This window comes from Aplidium turbinatum, chromosome 14 (assembly GCF_918807975.1).
Source record: "Aplidium turbinatum chromosome 14, kaAplTurb1.1, whole genome shotgun sequence".
Classification (NCBI taxonomy): Eukaryota; Metazoa; Chordata; class Ascidiacea; order Aplousobranchia; family Polyclinidae; genus Aplidium; species Aplidium turbinatum.
The window spans coordinates 11,532,227-11,555,321 of record NC_137485.1 but is presented as its reverse complement, the minus strand read 5'-3'; the positions used below and the strand labels follow the sequence as shown (position 1 = coordinate 11,555,321).

The following is a 23,095-nucleotide window of genomic DNA, read 5'->3' as shown; positions in this document are numbered from 1 at the left end:
AATAGTTCTACTGGTGAAATGATAATAAAAATTCTTGACGGACTTTAACGAACAGCTTCTTAAATAAGTCTAATTTCGATCACAATTTATATCAGCACCAATTCTCACCTACTTGTGTTAAATTACTTCAACTCTCAATTAACAATAATTTCTGCATTTATTACCCACTGCCACAACAACAATCTACAACTCATAACACAACTCTCATAATAATAATACTAATACAGATTACGCAAATTACACCACTATTTATAGAAGGTTGTATGGTCTAGTAACTTCGAGAAGGTTACGTAATGTTACATCATAAGAACTCATTGTTCTGTCAAGTTGCACTAAACGTAAACAAGCGAGTTAAAGAAGATTCCAGATTGTCACGTAGGGAAAAAGGTTCTAGAAAATACGTTACGTAGTAATGATTTCGCAATCAGAGATCTACTGATAAACATCCTTATGACATCATGGCAACGACATTTGGCAATTGTGAAAAATAAAAGAACATTCCAGATTTGCATGTTACAAAAGATTCTGGAAATACGTTGCATAATGAAGACTTCGCAATCAGAGGTCACTACAGGTCAGTAACCGGTAATAACACATCGCTCAAGAATTCCATAATCAAAACAGCACGTTCTGTCAAGATACAAAGCAGCCCGTCGCGAGGCCCTGCACAATGATTGTGACATTCACTTTGTTGTGTTGCAAATGATGTCTCTTAATGATATTACATTTTGTTTCGAGCAACCCACTGATGACTGTTTTAATATTGATGAGAGTTGCGATTAAAAATCATTGCTATAGAGAAAATGTTAGCATTTTCAGGGTTTCAGCATCTCAATTTGCTATATTTTTGTAGCTTGACATGAAGAGCTAATTATTTAGTCAACGTTTGATCTTACTGTACTAACTAATAACTATAGGCTAAAGAAAACGCTTTCTTCATATAGAAATGCTTTAAAAGCAAATGCAAAAGCCATCCATGAAAAAAAATTGAAAAAAAACGTTTTTCTCAAAATGTTTTCTGGATTAGTTTCGCTTGCCGTTGTGTGTTTAATCTATTCAAACAACCGTATTTCATTTGTGATTGTCTATGGAATATGCTACACTTATGCTTACTTCATTTGTGGTTTAATTTAAAAATGCATGCAACTTGCTTGAAAGGCCTTAGGGATTGCAGATCATAGGGATGCGAAACTTCATCCGCTTTTGGCTTATCCGCAACACTAGAAGGGTTACGTTTTTTTTAATTTACAAAATACTTTACTTTTTATGGGTTATATAAGAAGAGTTAAGTTGGTTTTAAAGTAATTTAAGGTTTTTAGTTGAAAGCAAGCCTGCAGTAAAGCGTAAAAAAATGTCAAATTGGCAATTGACCCTTCTAATGTTGAAGGAACAACGGAGTTGCGCGTCCCGTAATGTAGGCTACCGTCCCTAGAAAGGCCTATAGCAGGTTCAAAAAATGTGTGGTCCTTGGGCTGAATGTCAACGGAAAACTCAGTTCTATTTTACATCGCATCAGCAAAATCAGAGTTGTAAGTAGGCTTTACATTTTAGGCCTGCCAAAAAAAATGGAAGCCGCAAATTAACATTGCCTAATAGTCGGAAACAAAATTAACGTTTTGTGAATGGATTGAAGGGAAAAAGGCAAGGTGGCGTGTGTATGCAATAAGTCTTCACAAAAGGCCTACCGGAAAACCCTTTACAATTTGAAAGCCCCTATAGCTGAGCTGTTTAAACGCCTAACTTTGTGGACGAAGAAACTGCAGGATCAAATAAGGCACCTGCAGCTAATAAGGCCGCTAATTTTCAAACCTCAATACTTTTCTAAATACTGCATAATTTTGAACGAAACTTGGAATGAGGATACTTTGGGTCTATCTAAACAACATATCTATGAAACAAGTTTCTAAGTAAAAGGGGTTGTAAAATATTAAAAAAATAAAAAAAATCTCAAGCGGGCTTTGTTAGATGCACGTGTTGTGAATAAGGCCCGGTTTGAATTAGCACCAAAAGTGATGGCAAAGGTGTATTTTCACTATAACAACACCACAAAACAAATTCTAATCGACAACACAGGCACATAACTAATAATTAAATACACAGAGACAACTATTCCCTCCCCCGCCCCATGCTCCATTTTTTAAAAAGCGACATGGTGTTTTTAGATATGGTAGGGATGATAAAGTATTTTGATTCTGAAATTATGATATTTCCATTGCAACAACAAATTGGATTAATGGTGTAACAAGAATTGTTTAGGTCATTCAAGTCTTTAACCCTCACTTTCTTAACCAGGAGTGCACAACGTTACCCTAGGGCAGTGGTTCTCAAACTTTTTACAGTCTAAGCGCACTTACAATACTACAAATAATTCTGGGCACACTTTATATAAAAATGCACTAAAATGTCATAATTAAGTCAAATAAATAAAACTCAAAAATAAAGAAATTATCTTTTTATTAATGGGAAACATGTGCTTGATGAGCCTGTGAGATTTTCTCAATGTTCGGTCTTATGTTTGAGAGGCAAACTCTCATTTCCTCATCGATGCATTGCAGAGTTCCTCTCTTTTTACACTTAATTGTGGCGAGGGTAGAAAAGCCAAGTTCACATAAATATGACGTTGAAAATTGCAATAAAACAGTCAGTGCTTTTTTAGATATCGCGACATGTTCTTTTCTGATAGAAATCCAAAAAGCTTCAAGAGACCACTCTTTGTATTTCATCATCAATCCACGATCTGTGGACACAGCTGCCAGTTCTTCTTCTTCTGTCAGTGTTAAACTATATTCAGAGGTACTTTCTAAAAAAAGATTTCTAATCCAGTCATATTGCGCAGTGTTAAGTGATGGAAAGTAAAAATTCATTTTTTCTTCTAAAGTTGATAAATGTTCAATTACAAGTGGAAGGATTTCAGTTTTGCAAGTATTAGTTACCAATGGGAACATTTCTAAACTACCTTTAATCGCTGCACTTTTCCAAACGTGTAATTTTTTCTGAAACGCTTTTATCTTTTCAGTGGATGTAAGAACGTTTTGCCCTTTCCCTTGCATACTGGTGTTCAAAATATTGAGATGCTGAAATATATCTGCCAAATATTGTAATTTAGCAATCCAAAATTTACACTGCAAGAGGTCACAAAAATGTGACTGTTTCATTGCTTCAAAAAATACAAGAAGTTCTTGTCTTAACTCGTGTACACGAGTAAGCACTTTGCCTCTTGATAGCCACCTCACCTCGGTCTGTAAAAGTAATCGTTTGTGTTGAGATTCCATATTGGTACAGATTTTTTCAAATAGCCGCGATTTTGCAGGTCTTACTTTTATAAAGTTTACCATCTTAACAACTTCATCTAAGACCTCTCTTAAATTCTCTCCTAAGGTTTTTGACATCAAGGCCTCTCTATGCAGAAAGCAGTGAGTTACAATAACATGCTCGTTTTTCTTCTTTATAAAAGATACAAGTCCCTTGATACAACCTACCATAGAAGGTGCTCCATCTGTGCAAATGCCTACACACGATTTCCACGATAACTGCCACTTATCAAGGTAATCATTCAGAATGTTAAAAACGTCCTCACCTTTAGTAGTCACACTTAATTCTTTGCAAAAGAGAAACTGGTTTGTTATTTCGTTTTCGTTAATAAAACGAACGAATGCTATGAGTTGTGCCTTGTTGGTAATGTCGGTAGTTTCATCAACTTGCAGAGCAAAATCTGAAGAGTGGAGTTTATTACCACTTACATTTTTCTCAATATCAGAAGACATTTCCAGAATACGCCTGCGAACAGTATCGTCTGACAGAGGTATCTTGCTTATTTTTAATGCTGCTTCGTTTCCTAACATCGTACTGACAATCTTTTTGCAAGCAGGCAAAATAATTGACTCACCTAAAGTATGAGCTTTCATATTTTGAGCAATCAGTTCAGAGACTTGGTAAGAAGCAATTTGAGCTTTATCAGAAACAGTCACTATACTCTTAAAGGAACTTGCTGTTTTTTGTTGTTGCTCAGACATTCTCTGAAAATAGCTTATGGGTTTATCTTGTAGATAAAAGTGTTTCTTTTTAAAATGTTTAGCAAGTTTACTAGGGACCATTGATTCATTGGCCATCTTCATTCCGCAAACTAAACATACAGGCAAAGGATTATCATGACTTCCGATCCAGGAAAACCCAAAACTTAGATAGCTATCATCATATTTACAAGTCGGTCGTGGTTTTGCTTTCTTACTAGTACATTTTTTTAAGGTTAAATTTTGGTCACTTTCGGCGTCAACTTCATCAATGTCACGCTTTCTCTTAAGAAACTTATCCATATGTAAGAGTAAATTTTTCTAAAAAAAAAGATATTTACATCAACGAAATTTATTCTTAACTATAAAATCCGCATTACAGTTATTTACTACTATACTTCATTAATGACTACCTACAGTACACTACTATTAACACCTCTACCACCTTTTCTATGAACACTAACTCAGCAACTAGCAATTTCTCTCTGCTTTACGATTGCATTCTGAATCTACTCCAACAGCAAAAAACACACATAGACAATTGCTATTGTGAGCAACAATAGACAATTGCTATTGTGAGCAACAAATACAAGTTTTACCGAATGTCTGCGACCGTGCCTGAAATTATCGTAATAATGATGTTAAACGGAAGGAGCAGATAAGAAAAGTGATCTAATATGGTAACTATTCTTTTTGTTTTTCTTATTAGAATACTTTTTTAGGAATGCTGTTGGGCACACCTAGATAACCTCTGGGGCGCACCAGTGCGCCCGGGCACACCGTTTGAGAACCACTGCCCTAGGGGCTCATGGGCCTCATCACCAAAATTAGCCTAGTCTGATCATCATTATCAGTCTTGCTTTAAATAGAAAAAAATTTCAAATTTGTTGGTTTTACTGCATCAGCATGCACATATCTTTCACATAAAATGCAAAAAAACGGAAGTCAAAAAGGTTTGTTAACTGCAGAACAGTCTAAAATATGTGAAAATTAATAAAACCACTCAATTTCAGTCCCCCCAAACTTCAACTTTCCGTAACTCAAAAAGTTCTCAACTTTAGGCTGTGAAACTTTACCAGTTAGTCTCAATTGAACATAGCAGCAATCAGAGCTTCCAATTTTGTTTAAGAGATTTGTAACAACGGAGATCCCGGGAGTGGGCCTTATTACTGGCCGGGCCTTATTAGCTGCAGATGCCTTAGTGCCAGTTCGACTTTCGGTGTGTGCGCTTGAGCAACACATTTTGAGGACCTTTCTTCCATTCAGACGCACCTAGAAGATGGATTAAGAGATAACAACACTTCAAAAAGCGAAAATTTCAATTTGCTAAACTCGGTGACCGCGCCTACGTCAGTGATTCAAAGCCTCTACAGTTTACAAGTAGTCCATGCGAAACGGCTAGAATTATGCTTGAAAGCTTTCTCAGTCCAAAGATAACGATTTCCACAATTAAGTCTAAGAAATTTTTTAAGTGGTGTTTTTCTCCAACAAAGATTTTCAAATCGCCTTATTTTCCAGTTTTTCCTCGCATGATACGGGATGGGACTAAGCACTACCACAGCATTTTATATTATTATATTAGAAAATTCACAAAAAAGCTGATTCGCTGTGGGCAATGAACTTGACATAACACCTTGCGGTCATCAGTGATAGTTCAAATTATCGTTGGGTGACGCCAAAGAGCAAAAGAGTCTAATTCGAATCGTTTTGTTTTCAGGCTAACATATAAATTACCAGATAAATGAGCCGCTATAAAACGTTTAAAATTTAGTTTGATGCAAAAAGCGTTTCTGTAAGGAATTTACTTTAATTGGATTTGACATAAGCTTGGACACTGGACAGGGCTCCGGAGCAAAGTCTCGTGGCTGAAAAAATGTCAACACTTTTTAGACAAAACACTCAATGCTAAAACATTTTAAGTTGGTTTAGGAAGAACAATTTTCCTTGATTTGACCTAGGCCTACTTGATAATACATCTGCTTCAAGGCTTATTATTACTGAATAAAAAAACTTGTGTCCGGTATATTTCATTCAGTCGCACTCCAGCTACCCGCTACTTTAAAGTGAAAAAGTGATTCGTTTTGGAGATTTTTTATGGAAACAATGGGTGAAAAAATCAAAACCGAAATCATTCGACTATCGCAGGAATCATCAAGCTACGTTGATACCGACAAGAGTGACACCAACACCAGCCACGATTCCGAGGATGTATTTTTTCGTGTGTTGGGGCCATTGCATGAAACTTTAGTACGGAAAGAAAAGTCGATTTTGGAGCCTTTTTTTTCAGACAGAAGCAAGTCTTTGAGTTTTCTTACTGCCGATTTATAACGTCTATCGAATACAACAACGCCATTCCTTCCAGTGCTTCGGTGAAGAGATTTTCTCTTTTGGGAAAGACGTGCTGAAGCCATAGCCGGCATGACTTAGGGACTCGCATTTTTTAGGGACTCCGTTTTCTCATCTTTTCCTTTTGTTGGTGACAAATTCGTGTGTTTACTTTATCGTTTTCTGCATGTTTACGCCAGCAATGAACATTAAATTGAATTGTACAAATTTAATGGATATTTCGTCGTCATACATCCTCCGCCCATGTGTGAAACCGAGCTGGAGGCTTCCTACTCTATCAAGCCTACCCCCGTTACCCGTGATATCGTCGCCATTGGGCTTTGTTTGGTCCCGGTCCAAATTGAGACAAAAGCCATTCGCTTGTATGGTTGTTTAAGGTGGTCGTGTCTACGCGAGGGCTACGCACACACTCTTGGCCAGCTCCATGTCCACTGCGGTCCAATAAGATCGAAACGTGCAGCTGCAGGGGAACTGGTTGCGACGGGCTGCCGGGTGCTCTGTTCATCGAGGCCCGCCTTACAGGATGCCTGTCCGTCAGACACTGCCCTCTTCCACCAAAAAAATCCGTAGGGGACTTTTACGTGTGTCTATTAGCCCCAGGAGTTGCTAGGAATGAGCCTAGTTTTCGGCTTGGGCTCACCTCTACACCGCGTTGAGGCATCTCAACAGAGATGGGGAATGAACAAAGTCAGCTCCATAGACACTCCGATTTTGTGATAGATATTTAAGCACGCAGATACGATCGTATTGAGAATTTTCATCAAAATGGCCTTAACGAAAAGCAAGTCCAATATATTAAACTAATTAAGGTCGTATCAAGACGCAGTCAATTGCCCTTGCTGAGCATCGAACGGACGTCTTAGAGGCTGTCCTTTCAAGCATCTCAGACGTCGGTAGCCTATGCATACATCAACACTTTTCATCTATCGTTACTTGTAATGCAAAGGGGTTGTTAAAAAACAGCGCTCACTTCTACCCAGGGTGTAATATATTGGGGTAGGCATAGTTGCTGAAGGAAGGCGGCCGAGAGAAAGAAACTGGCCACCCTACGGTCGTTAGTGCCGATGGCTTGGTACAATGAGAACCTTATTTTCTCATCTCTCGATGCTTGGATCAAGTATGGGACTCAGCTTTACCGTTTACGTATTATGTTAGAGATTCCTACACAAAGTTTCAGACATCGGATGTCATCAATATGACGCCTAATTTGAAATACTCTTGCGGCACATTTTCTTTTCTATCATGCGGTGGAAAAAATTAACCTAAAAAAGCAAATCAACTGATCCAGCATCGAACAACGTTTGTTTGATATACAACTAATAATGAAATCACTTTCGGATTGTGATTTCTTTGAAGCAGTTCTTTATAGATTTAAAAATGGAATTGAAGATAAACGCGCCACAGGCATTGTCTAACCATATGAGTTGAAGAAAAAAAACATTGGTATACAAGCAAAAGTGCGTTTCTGACAACAGTTCTTAGCCTACTGTGTATTACAATTCAGCTTTGTAATTTCTTTTACAGTTGAATGAACATATCAGGTCATACGGAGTAAATTTGTTTCAAAAGGTATCAAACAGTTTCAGAAAAAAAGGAATGTATGAAACACAAAACATATTTTTATGTTGTTGGTGAAAGCATTAGGAAATTTGAGGAAGACTAAGTGGAAGGATGAAATAACAAGAAGTATCAACACAGTGAGGGGAGCGCTAAGAGGAACACATAACATCAATATGCACAACGTCTATCATTCGCTTTCAATTCACCTTGAAATAAACCTTAAATCGTCATCATCAGGATTACTCTCATGATCATGATGACATACATGATCATCATGATCATGATGACTTCGCCCATCAATCCAGTTTTGGTTGTACTTCATTTTTATTTTAATAAAAGTTTCTTCAAGAGTTTTTTTAGGTGAAAAATGTTGTAGATCGTTTTTTTTATTGATTTGCTGCAATTGAATGTGTTCATGTCTCTGAGGAAACAAGTTGCCAGCAGAAGCATTAAACTTAAAAACCTTCAGATAATAATAAGGAACGAAGGTTCCGTGATCCGTATTGAAAACAAAAGCTTTGTAACATGAGAAAAATTTCAGTTTTAGAGGTAAGTTTTCAAATAACATTTGCTGCTTGTATGTTTGGACAAATGACGGTTTTAAAGCTATTTTTAAACTTTAAATTCTTTTGTCATGTTGAATATACTTTCCCTTTTTCTTTTTTGTTGTTGTCGCAACTCAATCGTCCTCAAGATCCAAAAAGTGGTTTAACATTACCTTCAGTACAGTAGCCTAAGTTTCGCCGAAAAAGTAAATCAGTAGCTTGTGCTACTTTTAACTTTTCCTTGCCATGCGCAAACAAAACCAAACAGCAACAACAACACTTGTTTATAAAGAAAAAAGTGCAAACGTTTTCGGCTATACGTCATGTAGATATCGACTGGTTTACATTACACTAAAACAGGGGTTCCCAACCTTTTTTACACCGTGGCCCCTTTTGAAAATTTTGAAAAATCAATGGCTCCCTATTTTTTTTAACCTTTTGAAAAAATTAAGAAACGTCATTTTAATTAAAAAACTTGTTTATACAGTAACCGGTTGTTAGAATGATGAAATGATATAAATACAACATGATAGTTACTTTGTTATATAGTGTTGGAGTGGACTTAGTGAAAATAAATTAAAAAAATTATTATTTTTTTAAATTTGCCATGGCCCCCTTGAAAAAGGCTCTAGGCCCAAGTTGGGAACCCCTGCACTAAAATAAGAAATGCTGAAAGATAGATTATTTTGTTGCTTGATAAATGCCGTATTGAGCTGTGGGTTCGTTTAATTTTGGTCCCATAAAGTACAATCTCTCTACCAAAGCTGCATCCTCTTCACTAAGATACCTTCAAGCTAGAAGCTACCACACAATGAGTTTTCAACTAAACTCATGTGCGAATTTCCTGCTGAATTTCGTGCGAATTTCTTGCTGATTTCATCCAGATTTTCCTACTGTTGTATGATGTTTTCTGAAAATAATGTAAGTTATACACTACAGTAGCCTATTAAGCTTGCAAATATCATAATACTGAAATTAATTACAATTGGATCACTGCACTAATTCAGGTTTGCGATAAAAAACTATTTAAAGTAAAAACAAAGTCTGCCATTCCAATAGCAAAGAGATTGAAAAAGAACGTTTATTCGTAGATTAGCTCTTGTTCATAACGAATTTGCCTGTATGATCTCAGCTTAGCGAATAAACTCATAAGAAAAACAAAACTTCTTGGGGTAAAATGTTTCTCGTTGAATCCATCTCATATCATTAACATTTAAACCTGATTCATTAAGTTAAAGGGCTTGGTTTTTTGAATATCACAAATTAATTAAATGACGACATTTTGACATAGCTGCTTTTCGTCTAGAAAGAGTAAGAAAAAAGAAAGTGTAGTTTGGTTTTAAAATAAACTAGGAGGCAAGCAATGCCATATTTTTAACCGTTAGTTTTAAATATAGCACTGGATAGCCAATATTCATCGGCTGGTATAATACGCAACAACAAAGCAATGCATGCTACTTTTTTCTTCATCATTTTCGAAAGGCGACTTTCAGCACGTACAGACATTTCTATTTCGTCACTAGGTGACGTATGTTCACGCCAAAGAGTAATTCGTCTTCTGCTCACCCCAGACTGCAAAATCCGTCATTTTTACATTAATTCAACGTCTGCAAACGCTGAATCAATGTAAAAATGACGGATTTTGCTGTCCAAAAAACATCGTGAAGCAGAAGTTGTAATAAAGCATGCCACTTGAATCTTTATATGAGAATCGAATCCTTTCTGAAGTTGTAAATTTTAACTCGTTGCTCTTCTTTAGAATATATAGTAGGTCTACCGCATATCTCCAGCTTTTTTTATACATATCTTTCACTTCATAGCAGATTTTAAATAATTAATGAAAACACTTTGTGATGAATCGAATAAGCTGTCGAAGAATCAACAATTGCAAAAGTTTCTTGGTGTATTTAGCCTACGTTTTTGTGTAGCAAAACATAACTTTAATCATGCATAAATAAGATTAAAATAAATATTCATGGTGTTTGGTAGCCAGACTTGTTGTTTATGGCTTAGCGAGACATCTAGAAAAGTGCCAGTGTCAGATGCAAACAATATCTGAAAAAGATCCCGTTCTGTTTTTTCGCTGCCGAATGCCTGGCGTGGTCGAGGCGTGTGTCCACGCAAACTCAACATCACCGTCATTAGGTGGAGTGAGTCACAGCGTTCTCTTCGTTCATTCGTCGTGTGTACGTGATCTAGCCAACTACGGCTACTGCTATCCTCACGTAGACAGTTTTTTTTTTGAGTGTTTTAAGCTCATATTTAAGCAATTTGCTGACTTAATTATTATTGCCAAGTCTGCTCGACGTGCATAAATGACATGGTTTGAAATTAATCGTATTTGGGAAACAAAAATCATCAAATTTTTATTTCAAACAAAATACAGTAGATCTAGCCTAAAATCTATTTAGGTGTTCTCTTGAATGCCCTAATGTTCATAACCATTGCCAGTATTTTTTAATTAAAAATCTTTAATGCTTTTAGCTTTCATTCCGAGCAAAGGTGTAGCTACGACATTATAGACCTAGATTTATGTCGTTTTCCTAACTGGTCGGAAAGTCTATTAAAGTAAACCATCTTTTCAATCGATGCAGTAAAAATACACACTACTGTATATTATCATAGACTTGTCCATAGGGGCCCAAAATTATCTTAGCGTCTGGGCTCATAAAGGGCTTAACACAGCACTGGTTACGGGCCCATAAAATCATCCTGGGCCCGGGCCTAAAACAACCCCTTAAATCCTCTTGTCAACGCTACTGGTCATGAGAACAAATTATTGCCTGGATATGGATCAAATAATCACGACAGGTAAGCTGGGACTATGTGACGCAGTAAAAGTATAAAAATTATGCAGCGTTCACGACACGTTATATAAAAAGAAAAGAGAACCAGTCCATTTCACATTGATTTAACGTCTATTGTAGTTAAATCAATCTAAAAGGACTAAATTGCCGACTAGAGTCGTTGTGATTGCTACAAAATCTGTGTCATTGTGCAATAAGTGTACAAATGTTATAATTTTTGTTATAACAAAATTTTTACGAAGATTGTCTTTTTGAAAAGCAAGCACAGCAGGAACATAAACTGACATGAATCTACCCAATCATTTTACTTATAAGAGACAATTGTTGGCCCTTTGACTCGCTTTATTAAAATATTGTCTTGCTATCACGCCTGGATTAATTGGTTTTTATTTCTTTTTGTGTGTTGTGTTGAATCGTGAACGACTCTCCTCATCCAGCAAAACCCGTCTTCCTTTACGTCGACTTTCTATCCATGTAAACACGACAGATTCTACTTGCTAGCTGATCGGTATAGTTGCCTACGATAAATTATATCGCACCCGTGCGCTTGTCACGTAGGCAGAAGTCTAATTCTTTAGTTCTCCTATTATAAGCCCGCAAACTGACCGCTGAAGCTAAGACCGGACGTTGGACTACGCTTCAATAATCGCCACTTACACAGTTCCATCAAACGACTCGCACAGCAGATGACCATAAAAACATTTCCTTAAATTGTTGTTTTCTAAAACGATTTTCAAATCGTTTGTAACTGAATAACAATAACAAAAATATTTGGCGACTGCACAGTCTGAAAGAAAAAATATGTAAGCGCATGCTTTGATCGTGCAACAAATTAAGTTAAAATTATATTTCGTCTGCGAAGTGGTTGGTATATTTTTTATCACAGGTATTTCAATATTTAAACTTCATCAATGTGCTGAAAGCTACTACTGCCGAAACAAAACCGCATGTTCGCTTTACGTTCAACAACACAAAGTTCTTTGATTAAAGAATTTTTAAGTTTTTGCTCTACTACTGAACGATAATGACCTACTATATATTTGAGGTATAACGTATTTATTAAACATAGAATTAGTACATAAGTGACAAAGTTGAAATTGAACACAATCTTCTGTTGCAAAACTCAATGCAATATTTGTAAAAAAAGATAAAATTTTTCGGCATATTGTGTTGTATGATATGTCGCCATCTTGCGGCAGTAAAAGTTTACCTTTTTATTATTGTTTGTTAGAAAAAAAGATTTGCATTTTTAGGAAATAATGATGCAGCGAATGCAACATAAATTCTTAGAATACTTTTATCGTAAAAAAACCAACACTTTTTATAGAAGTGATCAATGTAGAGATATTTTAAAAGAACGGGCCATAAAGTAGGCCCTTTCAATTCTATTACTGACAATTTAATGCTGCGTTTAAAAGTGAAAGTTTAACATGCAAATGCGAATAATGGCTTTCATGCAAATGATAATAATAAGCTTTATGGAATGTTTGCAGATGTTGAATGAATACTAAAGGACCGATTTGGTAGCATAGATCTAACCTTATAGTTGCATAGCGTGTAGGCTAATTATTGCAGATGACTATTGTTGTTTTTTTGTTTTGCTTGCACGTTGTAAAAAACATTTATTGTAGCCCTTTCCAGAAGAAACATTTCTGTTAACGTCAATCACAAATTCTTTCAAAGTTTCAAGATTCAAGCAACTTTCTTGAGTTTTTGAGCAATGCACTACTTTTGTTCGTTTTATTACAAATTAAAAATCGATGAATTTGCTGGCCGCTGATAATTTGCGACCTCTAATTTACAACATGTAAGGGTAGTAGGCCTGCACAAAACGCTGCAAATCGCTAAATTCTTTGTGGAAATTCTTCAAGCTACAATGTTTCTCTTTCAATTCTTTTGTTGTTTCGTTTTTCAATAGGATAGGGTTGAGATTCGCTATTGTTTCAAAGAATCAAAAGGGGGCAACCATCTTACTGTATTTAAGTTTTTAAAGTCTATTGAGTGCGACAGTGGGTTTTAGTTCTTGGAAAAAGCTGAACGACAAGAAGCGGAGACAGAAGGTCACTCACATTTTTGGCAAGTTGAGTGTTGAAACTGTCCACTGTTTGTTTACATCGGTATCAACCCTTTCTACAAAACTCCAGTGCGAGAGATTGAAAATGGAACTCGATTGACTCAACCACAAAGATGATGATACTTGTTGGTTTGCGCCGTGAAATTTAAAACAAAGTAAAAATCTTTTCTTTCTTTTTAACTTGTTCAATAACATGGTACGCTCTTCTATGTAAACTAAGAAAAACTATCGCAAGGTTTTTCAGATGATATTATATAATCCACACTTATTCCGACGTTTCGACAATCAGACATGACCGACTTTTTCAGGAGGTTAGGTTGTGACAGTTTTGTTTATTATGTCAGAAGGGTTTAACATGTTGTTGAATTGAATGCCTCGTGAGCAGCCAATGGGTGGTGTTACATTTATCACTAGCCTTGACAAAAACATGCAAGTGCAAGCGAGTGTGAATGCCTCCGTTTCCAAGCTTTAGGGGTGACATTTAAATACTGCATCGTTTGCTACTGTTTTTATAATGCGCTAATTGAAATCTTGTTATCTTTCCAGACATTAAAACTATTGTGGACCAACTGCCAAAGAGTTATGAAAGCAGTTTGACTCGTTGTGAAAAAATGCGAGTGGTTATGTAACTAGCGCCATCGCAGAAGCTGAATCAGTCACGTAGGCAACTGGTTGGAAGTGTTGTTGATTTGCTTCGGTTCCGACTCCACGGCTTCATCAGCTCATTCATCAACAATGTTTTTGCGAAATCGATGACAACAACATTATTACGGCAAAGCATTTTTTTTGTAATGCTACTGGCGTTGTTAAATACAATTGCTATCTTTACTATAGCTTCTGTTGTACCTGCTACTGTACACAATGTATTTTTTGCATGCCAGCCATTTTTAGTTGAACTTATTGTTTTTTTGCTGTAACTACTGTCTACCGTCACGTTGTCACAGCGGGCTAAGCTTTGAACAGTTATTTACAAATTGAAAATTTGTAGACAAGAACTCTTTTGATTGGTGTGATTGACGTATTCAAACTTGTTATGACAAAATGATTCATAAACATTTCGATCGTTGTAGTTCAGTTAAAATAACTTAAACTGTGATTTGTTCTGACTGAGATCAGTGGGTTACACTCACATACAAGTTAAAAATACTTTTTTCGAAGATAATTGCGATAATGATTTTAACAAAGCTAAGGATTTTATAGAAAATAGCTCACAAGTGAGTGACAAATCCACTTTATTACCAATACGTAATGTAAGTCACTTTTATAGACAAAGCATTTTCTTTCTCAAGAACTATAATAATTTTAACATCTAAGAAGCAAAATTTTTACTTCAAAGGCTTTGTGATTTGGGCTGCCAAGTCCTTCCTTATTTTCTCCATCTTGCAGTGAGCTGAAATATAATTCAATCAACATTTGTTCTGTAACAACTTGAATAATGTAAATTAATGAAAAAATTTGTTGTTGCAGGTATGGTGGAAGGAAAGAGGTGCAGGGAAAGATGAACTTGTGGAGATGATGCAAATCAGTGGGATAACTTGTCAAGTGTTGGAGAATCAAAAAGAATAGCGGAGAAACGAAACGTGTGGAAGCAAATGGCAGCCAACCTGCGATTTGGAGGCGGCACATGGTGATGATGAATGAAAAGGATTAAATTAACTCAGACATCATTTTTATGCGAAGTATTCTTCAATTTGCTTTTCATGGTGGTCATGTGTTGGAACACAAAAGTGTAGGCTACCAACTTTTGTTTAGAAAGAAGGTTTTTACAGCGCAATTAAATTTTCAATCTTTGCGTAACACGTGCACAAAAATGCTCCTGCGAGCATCTTCAAGCAAAGGTCATTCGGGAACACAACACGTTAATTTTTTCGGTTAGTAAAATCTGCCATGCTACATGGATGCAAAACGGACAAATTTTGCTGGCCGATCCTTGATTTTATTCTTGTGGCTTCTTAGTCGTAAATCGGCAGCTTGAAAATTTATTTCTTTACCATTCGCCATGTTTGGTTTTGGAAATCATGACATGTACATGGGTTCTAATAAATGTTTAGTCTTTTGATGTGGTTCTTGCTATCTGCGCTTTAGTTAACGCTTAAGTTAGGTTTTGAAATACCTAGCGAGCAATTCTATTATTTTTACATCTATTTAACGTCTCCTGAGACGTTGAATCAATGAAAAACTGGATGAAAGCTTTTAAAATGCGTCCATTGCGTCGTGATCCTCTGTGAAAGTTCACAGATTAAATTGATTTTATTTGGTGTTAATTTGACGCGAACTGAACATCAAAACGAGCCAATTTGTTCACGCAAATGACCTATGAACGTCGAACAGCAGCTGAGCGCCTGGCATTGCCGCTTCCTATTGTCCATTCAGCACTATCCCAAGTGGACAGAATCCGTCGTTTTCACGTCTGAAGACGTTAAATCAATATAAAAATGATGGATTTGCTGCACTGCATTTTCGTACATCTGTGCCACTTCATGAATCATGTTCTGTGGTTTTGTTTATTCATCACTGCGCGCACATACAGCAATAATACACAGTAGCAGTCGTACAGTCATCCACCGAAAAGCTTAGTAGGCTCGTTCAAAAAAAGGTAAGCGTAATCCAAATTCATACATAATTAGCCTACATACTTCATCCATGCTTCATCCTAAAAAAGTCAAACATTTATTCGGCAATCAGAATATTACTACTTAACAAAACGTTCAGACAGCAAATCAACCATTTTTTACATTGATCTAACGTCTGCAGACGTTGAATCAATGTAAAAATCGTTGATTTGCTGTCTAGACAGTACCGAGATGGTGATTAACATCACAGCAATTAAATATGACGTTGTTGCAATCGTTGAAATAGCCACCAATTTAAAAGCAACAAGATTGATGTGAACTGAGGTGGTTGGAAGAGGGTCTCGTAATTCATATATTTCAACACATTCGCCTTATTGATAGGGTGGAAGATTATACTGCACAGTGCACACTGAACACACAAGGTAGCAAGCATATTGAAAAGGTTAACCTCAACAGTGATGAATAAATTACTAGAACAAACTCGTAACATACAAACATAACAATGGAAATAGAATAACGACATACATTACAAGCACGGTACAGATTAGAACAAAAACTCCAGTTATGTGAAAGCTTATAAACTTTTCAAGGTTAAATAAAACATACTACCAACAAAATAACAAAAACGTCAAAAAAGAACGGATACGACAAAACTTGAATACATAAGCTACATACTTTTCACTCCACGTACTTACATAGAAATACGCAACATTGCATTGTGGTTGCTTTTGCCAGAACGTTATACGTTTCTTTTACGCAAAACTTACGTGAAAAATAGTGGTGAAAGAAACAGGTGGAGTTGAAGTGAAAAAACAAGTCATTTGTGAAAACTAAAACGTCCAAGTTTTCACGAGGTGTCTAAAGGAAAGTGTCATCGTCTGCATCAATTTACGCGTGTAAGCAGTGGCTGAGCTACGGTGCACAAAATGGCTGATGGTATCAGCAGAATTACTGGATCAAACCAACAACTCGTACCGATATCACATAATCACGACAGATTTCGTATCTTTCTCGGGGTCTTTTTAGCGCGAATCGATCTTGTAATCTGCAATTGCGGTGACATAATCGCTCACCGTCCGCTTCCGCGAGGCATGCATGAATGTTGTACGTGCCCGGTTGGCAACCGAGACACGTTTCTCTTCACACGCAACGATGCGATGCCAACGTTCACTGCATGTCCAAGTCAATTTTTTTCGGTGTCAACTCCAGCCGCTTGTGAATATTGAATGTTCCCAGTTAATTCTTCGGTGTAGCGACCTTCCACCATGGTCCTGAGAAGCTTGCCAACCTGAAAATAAATAACGTGTCTTAGTTTCCGAAAGATTATTTCGAAAAGTAAAAATCACATGCAATAGGTTGTGTCGCAGGAAAACATGCGCAGTTGGGTGTACAATTCTGCAAGTAGGTCAAAAAAGTAATGTTGTTGATATGTGCTGATTTGTTTAATTTCCATACGACGGTAATAAAAAACTAAAAATCAAAATTGTGGTTGTTTTCAGTGTAATGGCGATCCAGCAAAAAAACTTTTGACTACCGGTTCAATTATCACCGAGGCAAAGCAAACATTAAACATTTCCCCAACGTACTTTCAGTGACAGCATGAGTGATAGCGTTGCCCGCGTTACTGCGATTCGATGAACGTGCGAGCGGAACGGCGACATGTGCATTGGCTCATTCAGGGGAAAAAACAAAGCGGTGATGTCATCGGTGAGTAGTGACGTTTCCCATGGAAGATTTGAAACAACTGGTGACGCGTCAGCAAGCAAAATTTGCGGTTTTACGTCATTCTAAAAACGTCACCTTCAGGTGGCTAACGCGGTGCTAGCAGTGTCAAGTTCAGACTTGCGTATTCGGTAAGCACTTCAAATTGGTAAACAACAAGGACTTAGGCAAATCGGCAAAGAACCAACGATCCCCTTGTTTTCATTTGTCGAAACTATAATTAGGTCTGGTGAGCGCATTTACGAGTGACTGAGTAAAGGCCACGGCATCAGTGACTGAACTTTCACGAGAGCAAATGAGCAATGTAATTGTGAAGAAAGAGGCGTGATTAGTGGTGCGATACTGACGAGCCCAGCCTCATGGGCGAAACACGGTGTCTATCGCTGTCAATTCTTGCTACAAATCGGCTGCCGAGAGAGCAATGTAATGTTGAAAGATCAGGGTGTTCGAATGGTTCCAAATATATATTCCCAACATTTTTTATATAGGCTATACTTTTTCTTTACTCCGATTTATCCTAAACTGACACAGTCCACTAAGCCCAGGCTGTAATTTTTCACATTCCTTTAACGTCATTTCGATGTAAAAAAAACTCAGCTTTTTATACGAAGGAAACAATGTTCTATTTATGACAACTAGAACTAATTTTAGCCAACGTTGGCGTACACACGGCAACTCGAAAACCTCAAAAGTTTGTGAAAACAAACAACCAAAGGGTGAATGAGTTTCACACTCTCGTGAAAGAGTTTAATGTTACTGTGTTCTAACGTCTTTCATTGTTTGATCAACAAAATACAGCAGTTCGCAAATAAGGACGTGAGCTTCGGTAAACAAAATTTCTATGCATCGTATTCATGAACGGATTGAAAATTTCCCTCTTAAAACAAAGAGAAATTATTGCACACGAGGCATTAATCAGACAAGCAACAAAAACACACGTAAATTAATATGCGTAACTCAACCTTTCCCATGTTTACTTTGTGATCTTGGAAACGTAGGAAACGTCATAAATCAAGCAAATACAACAGCATTTTTTAAACAGTAGGTGGTGCACATGGCAGCCATCTGGATTTGGGCATGAAATTCATGTTTTGTTACACAGAAAGCAACTTAGACAACAAAACCCATCATTTTTACATTAATTAATGCAAAAATGACAAAAGTTTGCTATCTTAGAACATAGCTACAATGCTATTTTTAGACAACTTGAGACGTTGGATGGATGTCAAAAGTAGTACTGTATTAATATCACTAAGTGGACCAATCGGGTTGCCCGGTGTAGACGTGTCTTACGAGACGCGGCCGCAAGGCCATTTGAATTCACGCAAAATGGCGGAAAACGTGGCAACAAGTTTCAGTCACGTCCGCAATTCTCAACGATGACGTCATTTTGCGGAACTCATCGTTTGCTGAGCAGAAATCCGCGTTGGACAAAACACACAAACTGTGATTTTGGTAAAGACGGAACAACGTTGGTTAAAAAAATAAGCCAACTCGTTTAACCGCAGCACTCAGGATAAGTTACTCATAGCATTGGCGTTGTTATGTTTGTGTGGGTGGCGATCAATCACGAAGCCTCGTAACTGCCAAACAATGTGCAGAAAAACGCCAGCAATTCTCAGTAGATGGCACACATCAAAACGTTGTTTAAAATACAATCGATCAACGACATTGAGACTGTTTATTCAATATACCTCCAGAAACCTATAAAACTGAATTTGGTCTCAAAAAACAAGCGCTTTTTGGATATTACATCGATCGTTGCTGGGTGAAAAAAATTCAGTAGTTTGCAGTTTGCACAATAAACTTGTATGCGAAAAGGTCGGGTAGAATGTAGATCAGTTGTTTCAAGCGTTTGCGCTTAGGTTTGTGTATGCGCAAGTCACTACTTAACCAACCAAAGTTGTATTTTTCACATCGTTTACAAACAAATAGTGTAAAAATGAGAAAAGATGTGAAATGATAGCTTTATTGGCCGAGTAAAAAAGAATATAGAAAACCGCTAAAGAGGAAGCCCGATGAAAGCATCACCAACATTTTAAATGAAGAAGAAGAATGTCGACCCACCTCATCAGCGTTGCCAAGTGCGCTCGCAATTAATTTCTCGACGTTTCTCATAACGGAGACTCGTTGTTGTCCAGAAAGAGGATACTGAGGGGTGTCCAACAAGCGGGCCGCACGGTACCAAAAGTTTAAGGAAATAGTCACTGGTGGAACCTCGTCTGTGCACAGGTCATCGGTGCCTCCGTTGATGGGGTTCAACTGGTGGTCCGCAGGAGATAAACTGGTCAGAGACTCGATTTGATGCCACCTGAAAAGATAAAAAATATAAACGTGTATTACGTAGGGTTACGTTAAAGCGCTAACTGCAAGTTTAGACCTAAGAAAACGTGAAATGAAACAGTAAAAGATGACATAAACAAACAAAATTATCGATTATGCCAATGACAGTCATCAATGTATGCAATGAAGGACCTTGATTTGAAGTGGCCCTCGTCTTGTAGGTAAATGGAAATGAAAGTTAAATCAATTAAGAATACAAAAAAAAAATTTCGGAAAAAATTGGCAAAAGAAAAGCAACTTACTCAGGCAGCAAAATCCGTCATTTTTACATTGATTCAACGTCTGCAGACGTTGAATCAATGTAAAAGTGACGAATTTTACTGCCTGGGTACTTACCAATACATCGGAATATACAGGACATCTCCAGGGTGTACAATAGCTTCAAAACCTTGAGCATCTCTAAACTTGGGGAAGCGTTCAAAATCAGGATGTTCAAAGTCCACCTGCAAAGCAAAAGCAACCGTGAAAACAACGACTGTGAAAGCTCGTTCGATTCACAATGGCATCTTTCTCGTATATACAGCATATGAAATGCGATAATGACTTAAAATAATTCGCAACGAAACAAAAGCTCTCTGACTGACTTCTGATCAGATAATCTGCTAGTTCAAAACGGGGTCTTTTGTAACCACCAAAGTGCCGCAAAGAAATTGAATGAAAAACCGCGACCACAATATTATTAAGCTGCGGTAAAAAACGCCGATATAACATCTGCCCTAATGATTGTATCGATCGTTCACACTTCCATGGCTAGGAATTAAGTGACAAAAAATCTTGTGAAAGAAACAACTTTCATGCTTTTAAATCATAAATATTCATATGAGTATTGAGTACACATTGCAATTTTTTTTTAAAACTCTCATTGTAAGCTTGTTTCAAGTTGTCTGCAATGTTTTTTAGTTATGTAATTCAACAAAACTTTAACTATACAACAAGAATGTGCAATTGAATATTATCTTGATTTATTTTACCTGACTTTGTCTGTCACAAGGGTGTGCCACAGGATGGGGGTAAAGGCATTCATATTGGTCAGGCGAAAACAGGAGACAACGTTTGTAGCCAGCAATTTGAGTAAAAATATTTTCTTGTTCGTCATAGTGAGCAGGAGTTACATTGCCTGAAAGTAAACAATCAAAATTATTTCAACAAAAAGCATATCATCGACTGTAAATGCTCATGGATTTTAGAGCACAACTGTAGCCAAACCCAGTCACCGAAAGTTGTCCTTTTACATTGTCTCAATGTTGTGGGATGTTAAAACAATTAAATAAAACATCAAACCAGGTTAATTAAGTATCAACCACATGATTACTGACATGTTTTGCCTACCTTCAAGCCCAACCAATAATAAGTTAGAGCTGAGTGGACCCCATCCAAGTTGGGATTGGTATCTTCGAACTAGATCCCACTTGAAATGAAGGAAGTCATTAAGAATTTCTTGGCCAACAGTTCGATTCAAGGTCTGTTGCAAATATACTCTGTAAAAAAGCATAGCAGTTATGACAATATATAACATAGCAAATTGCTACATGCTCTAAAAAATTGAAAAACATTGTAAACTGAAGATCTCATGAGATCAGGTTTCGGTACTCAAAATATATGAATCTTACAGTCCACAATATTTCAAAATTGCATTATATAATGCAAATTATAGGATATAAAAATGTTTGAAGCTTTGTTTGAACCTAATTAATTAGAATTGTGGTTGTCTTTTAAAATTAACCACAAACTATTTGAGTAAGATTTAACAAAATTTGTGAATAGAACTCTCTCAACTACAATTAACTTGCATGTTATTGGTTTATCAAATTAATATTGAAACACAATTACACACAATAAAAGCATTCCACTTACTTTTCTGTGGAGTTTTTTCTTTTTTTTAGCATGTCGATAAATTGTGAAAAGGTTGCTTCAACACGCTTAGTCGAGTTAGGATAGCTCTTCATTTCATCAGCCCGTTTCATGTCATGGTACTGTTCGAAACAGTGTTTTCTGGTTAGTGTCATATTGTTACTGGCATCCTACAAAGTTGAAAAAAAGTGATAGCAATGCTGCAAGAAAGCACTTCAAAATTTACAAATATAAACTTTGGCAAAAATGACAAGTTTGTAATACAGTGAGTTGGGCTCATTACCTTAAACTTGTTGTCTTTAGAGGAATACACATAATGAAAACCATCCCCAAGGTTCTTCTGCAAATACCCTAGATTCCATTTCAATGCAGAGTCCACAAGGCCAGAGTCGGTGATAACCACGGGTAGCTGAAAATGAATCATTTTTGTTTAGAATTCAATTTTGAACAAATTTTCTTGAAAAAATCGAGTATTATAATTCTGTAAAAAAGTCAAGAAAAATGAAAATGTGTTTCTCGGCAGCTGATTGTCGCAATGAATTTACAGCCGTAGACATGTCAATCCTACAAGAAATCAAATGAAAAACAATTGATTTGCATGTATTACAACAACTTTAAACCAAAGCAGCAACCACAACAAACAAAACACATATTAATATCATTAGCCTATATCATAATGTTTTTGTCAGTTTAAGATTTGCCATTAGTTAGGATGGCATTTTAATTACAGTTTCTATTTTCTACAATTTAGGTGAGGAAAACTTACAGAAGCTTTGATTCGCTGAAACACCTCAGGATCTTTTACTGACAGTCGAGGTATACTTTGAGTAGGAAAGGTGTATGTGTGTACTGACGTTGGGTCATAACCACATTCCAAAGGAGAGGTTTCGTTAGACATTTTCATCACAAAAGCAGGACCTATTATATTAAGCGTACGTGCAAATAAAAGCCTGGCAATTCAAATGTTTTTGTATTTGAAGTGTGATTCACTATAATGCAATTTAAAAATAAAATTTTATAACAAATTATTTTTTTTCAGGTATGATAATAACCAAGATGACCTTGTCAGTTGATAAAGAAACATCAAGTGAAACCTCTTCACCATCAATAATTCAAAGCCTTCAAAATATGCAAAACTGCCAAGAGAAACCTTCCAAAAGGGCTTTATTAGTCAAAAGACAAAAATCGATCAAGTTCAGTGCAGCTGAGATGAGACAAATTAAACACACATTTCTACTTATAGTTTCGGCGACAGCTATGCTTT

At 36.7% G+C, this 23,095-nt stretch overlaps 1 protein-coding gene across 2 annotated transcripts; it reads right to left on the bottom strand.

The window, feature by feature from the left end:
• Positions 1–15,827: 15,827 nt before the first annotated feature.
• LOC145783004 (hypoxia-inducible factor 1-alpha inhibitor-like) lies at positions 15,828–22,826 on the bottom strand. 2 transcript variants are annotated; one of them, XM_082594759.1, is made up of 8 exons: positions 22,598–22,826; positions 22,115–22,240; positions 21,835–22,001; positions 21,310–21,458; positions 20,952–21,097; positions 20,317–20,423; positions 19,705–19,948; positions 15,828–17,203 (listed from the first exon to the last, which is right to left on the bottom strand). In XM_082594759.1, exons 1-8 carry the CDS (start codon positions 22,733–22,735, stop codon positions 17,099–17,101), a joined length of 1,182 nt encoding a protein of 393 aa, XP_082450885.1. In that variant the 5' UTR covers positions 22,736–22,826; the 3' UTR covers positions 15,828–17,098. The 2 variants fall into 2 exon arrangements, with proteins under 2 accessions (XP_082450885.1, XP_082450886.1); XM_082594760.1 differs by having other exon boundaries at positions 21,835–21,953.
• Positions 22,827–23,095: the final 269 nt, after the last annotated feature.

Coding starts and splice junctions, on each gene's coding strand:
- LOC145783004 (XM_082594759.1), bottom strand. CDS start 22,735: ATGAAAATGTCTAACGAAACCTCTCCTTTGGAATGTGGTTATGACCCA. Junction 22,002..22,114: donor CTAAAGACAACAAGTTTAAG/GTAATGAGCCCA, acceptor TCAACTTTGTAG/GATGCCAGTAACAATATGAC. Junction 21,098..21,309: donor ATTATTGGTTGGGCTTGAAG/GTAGGCAAAACA, acceptor GTTTACTTTCAG/GCAATGTAACTCCTGCTCAC.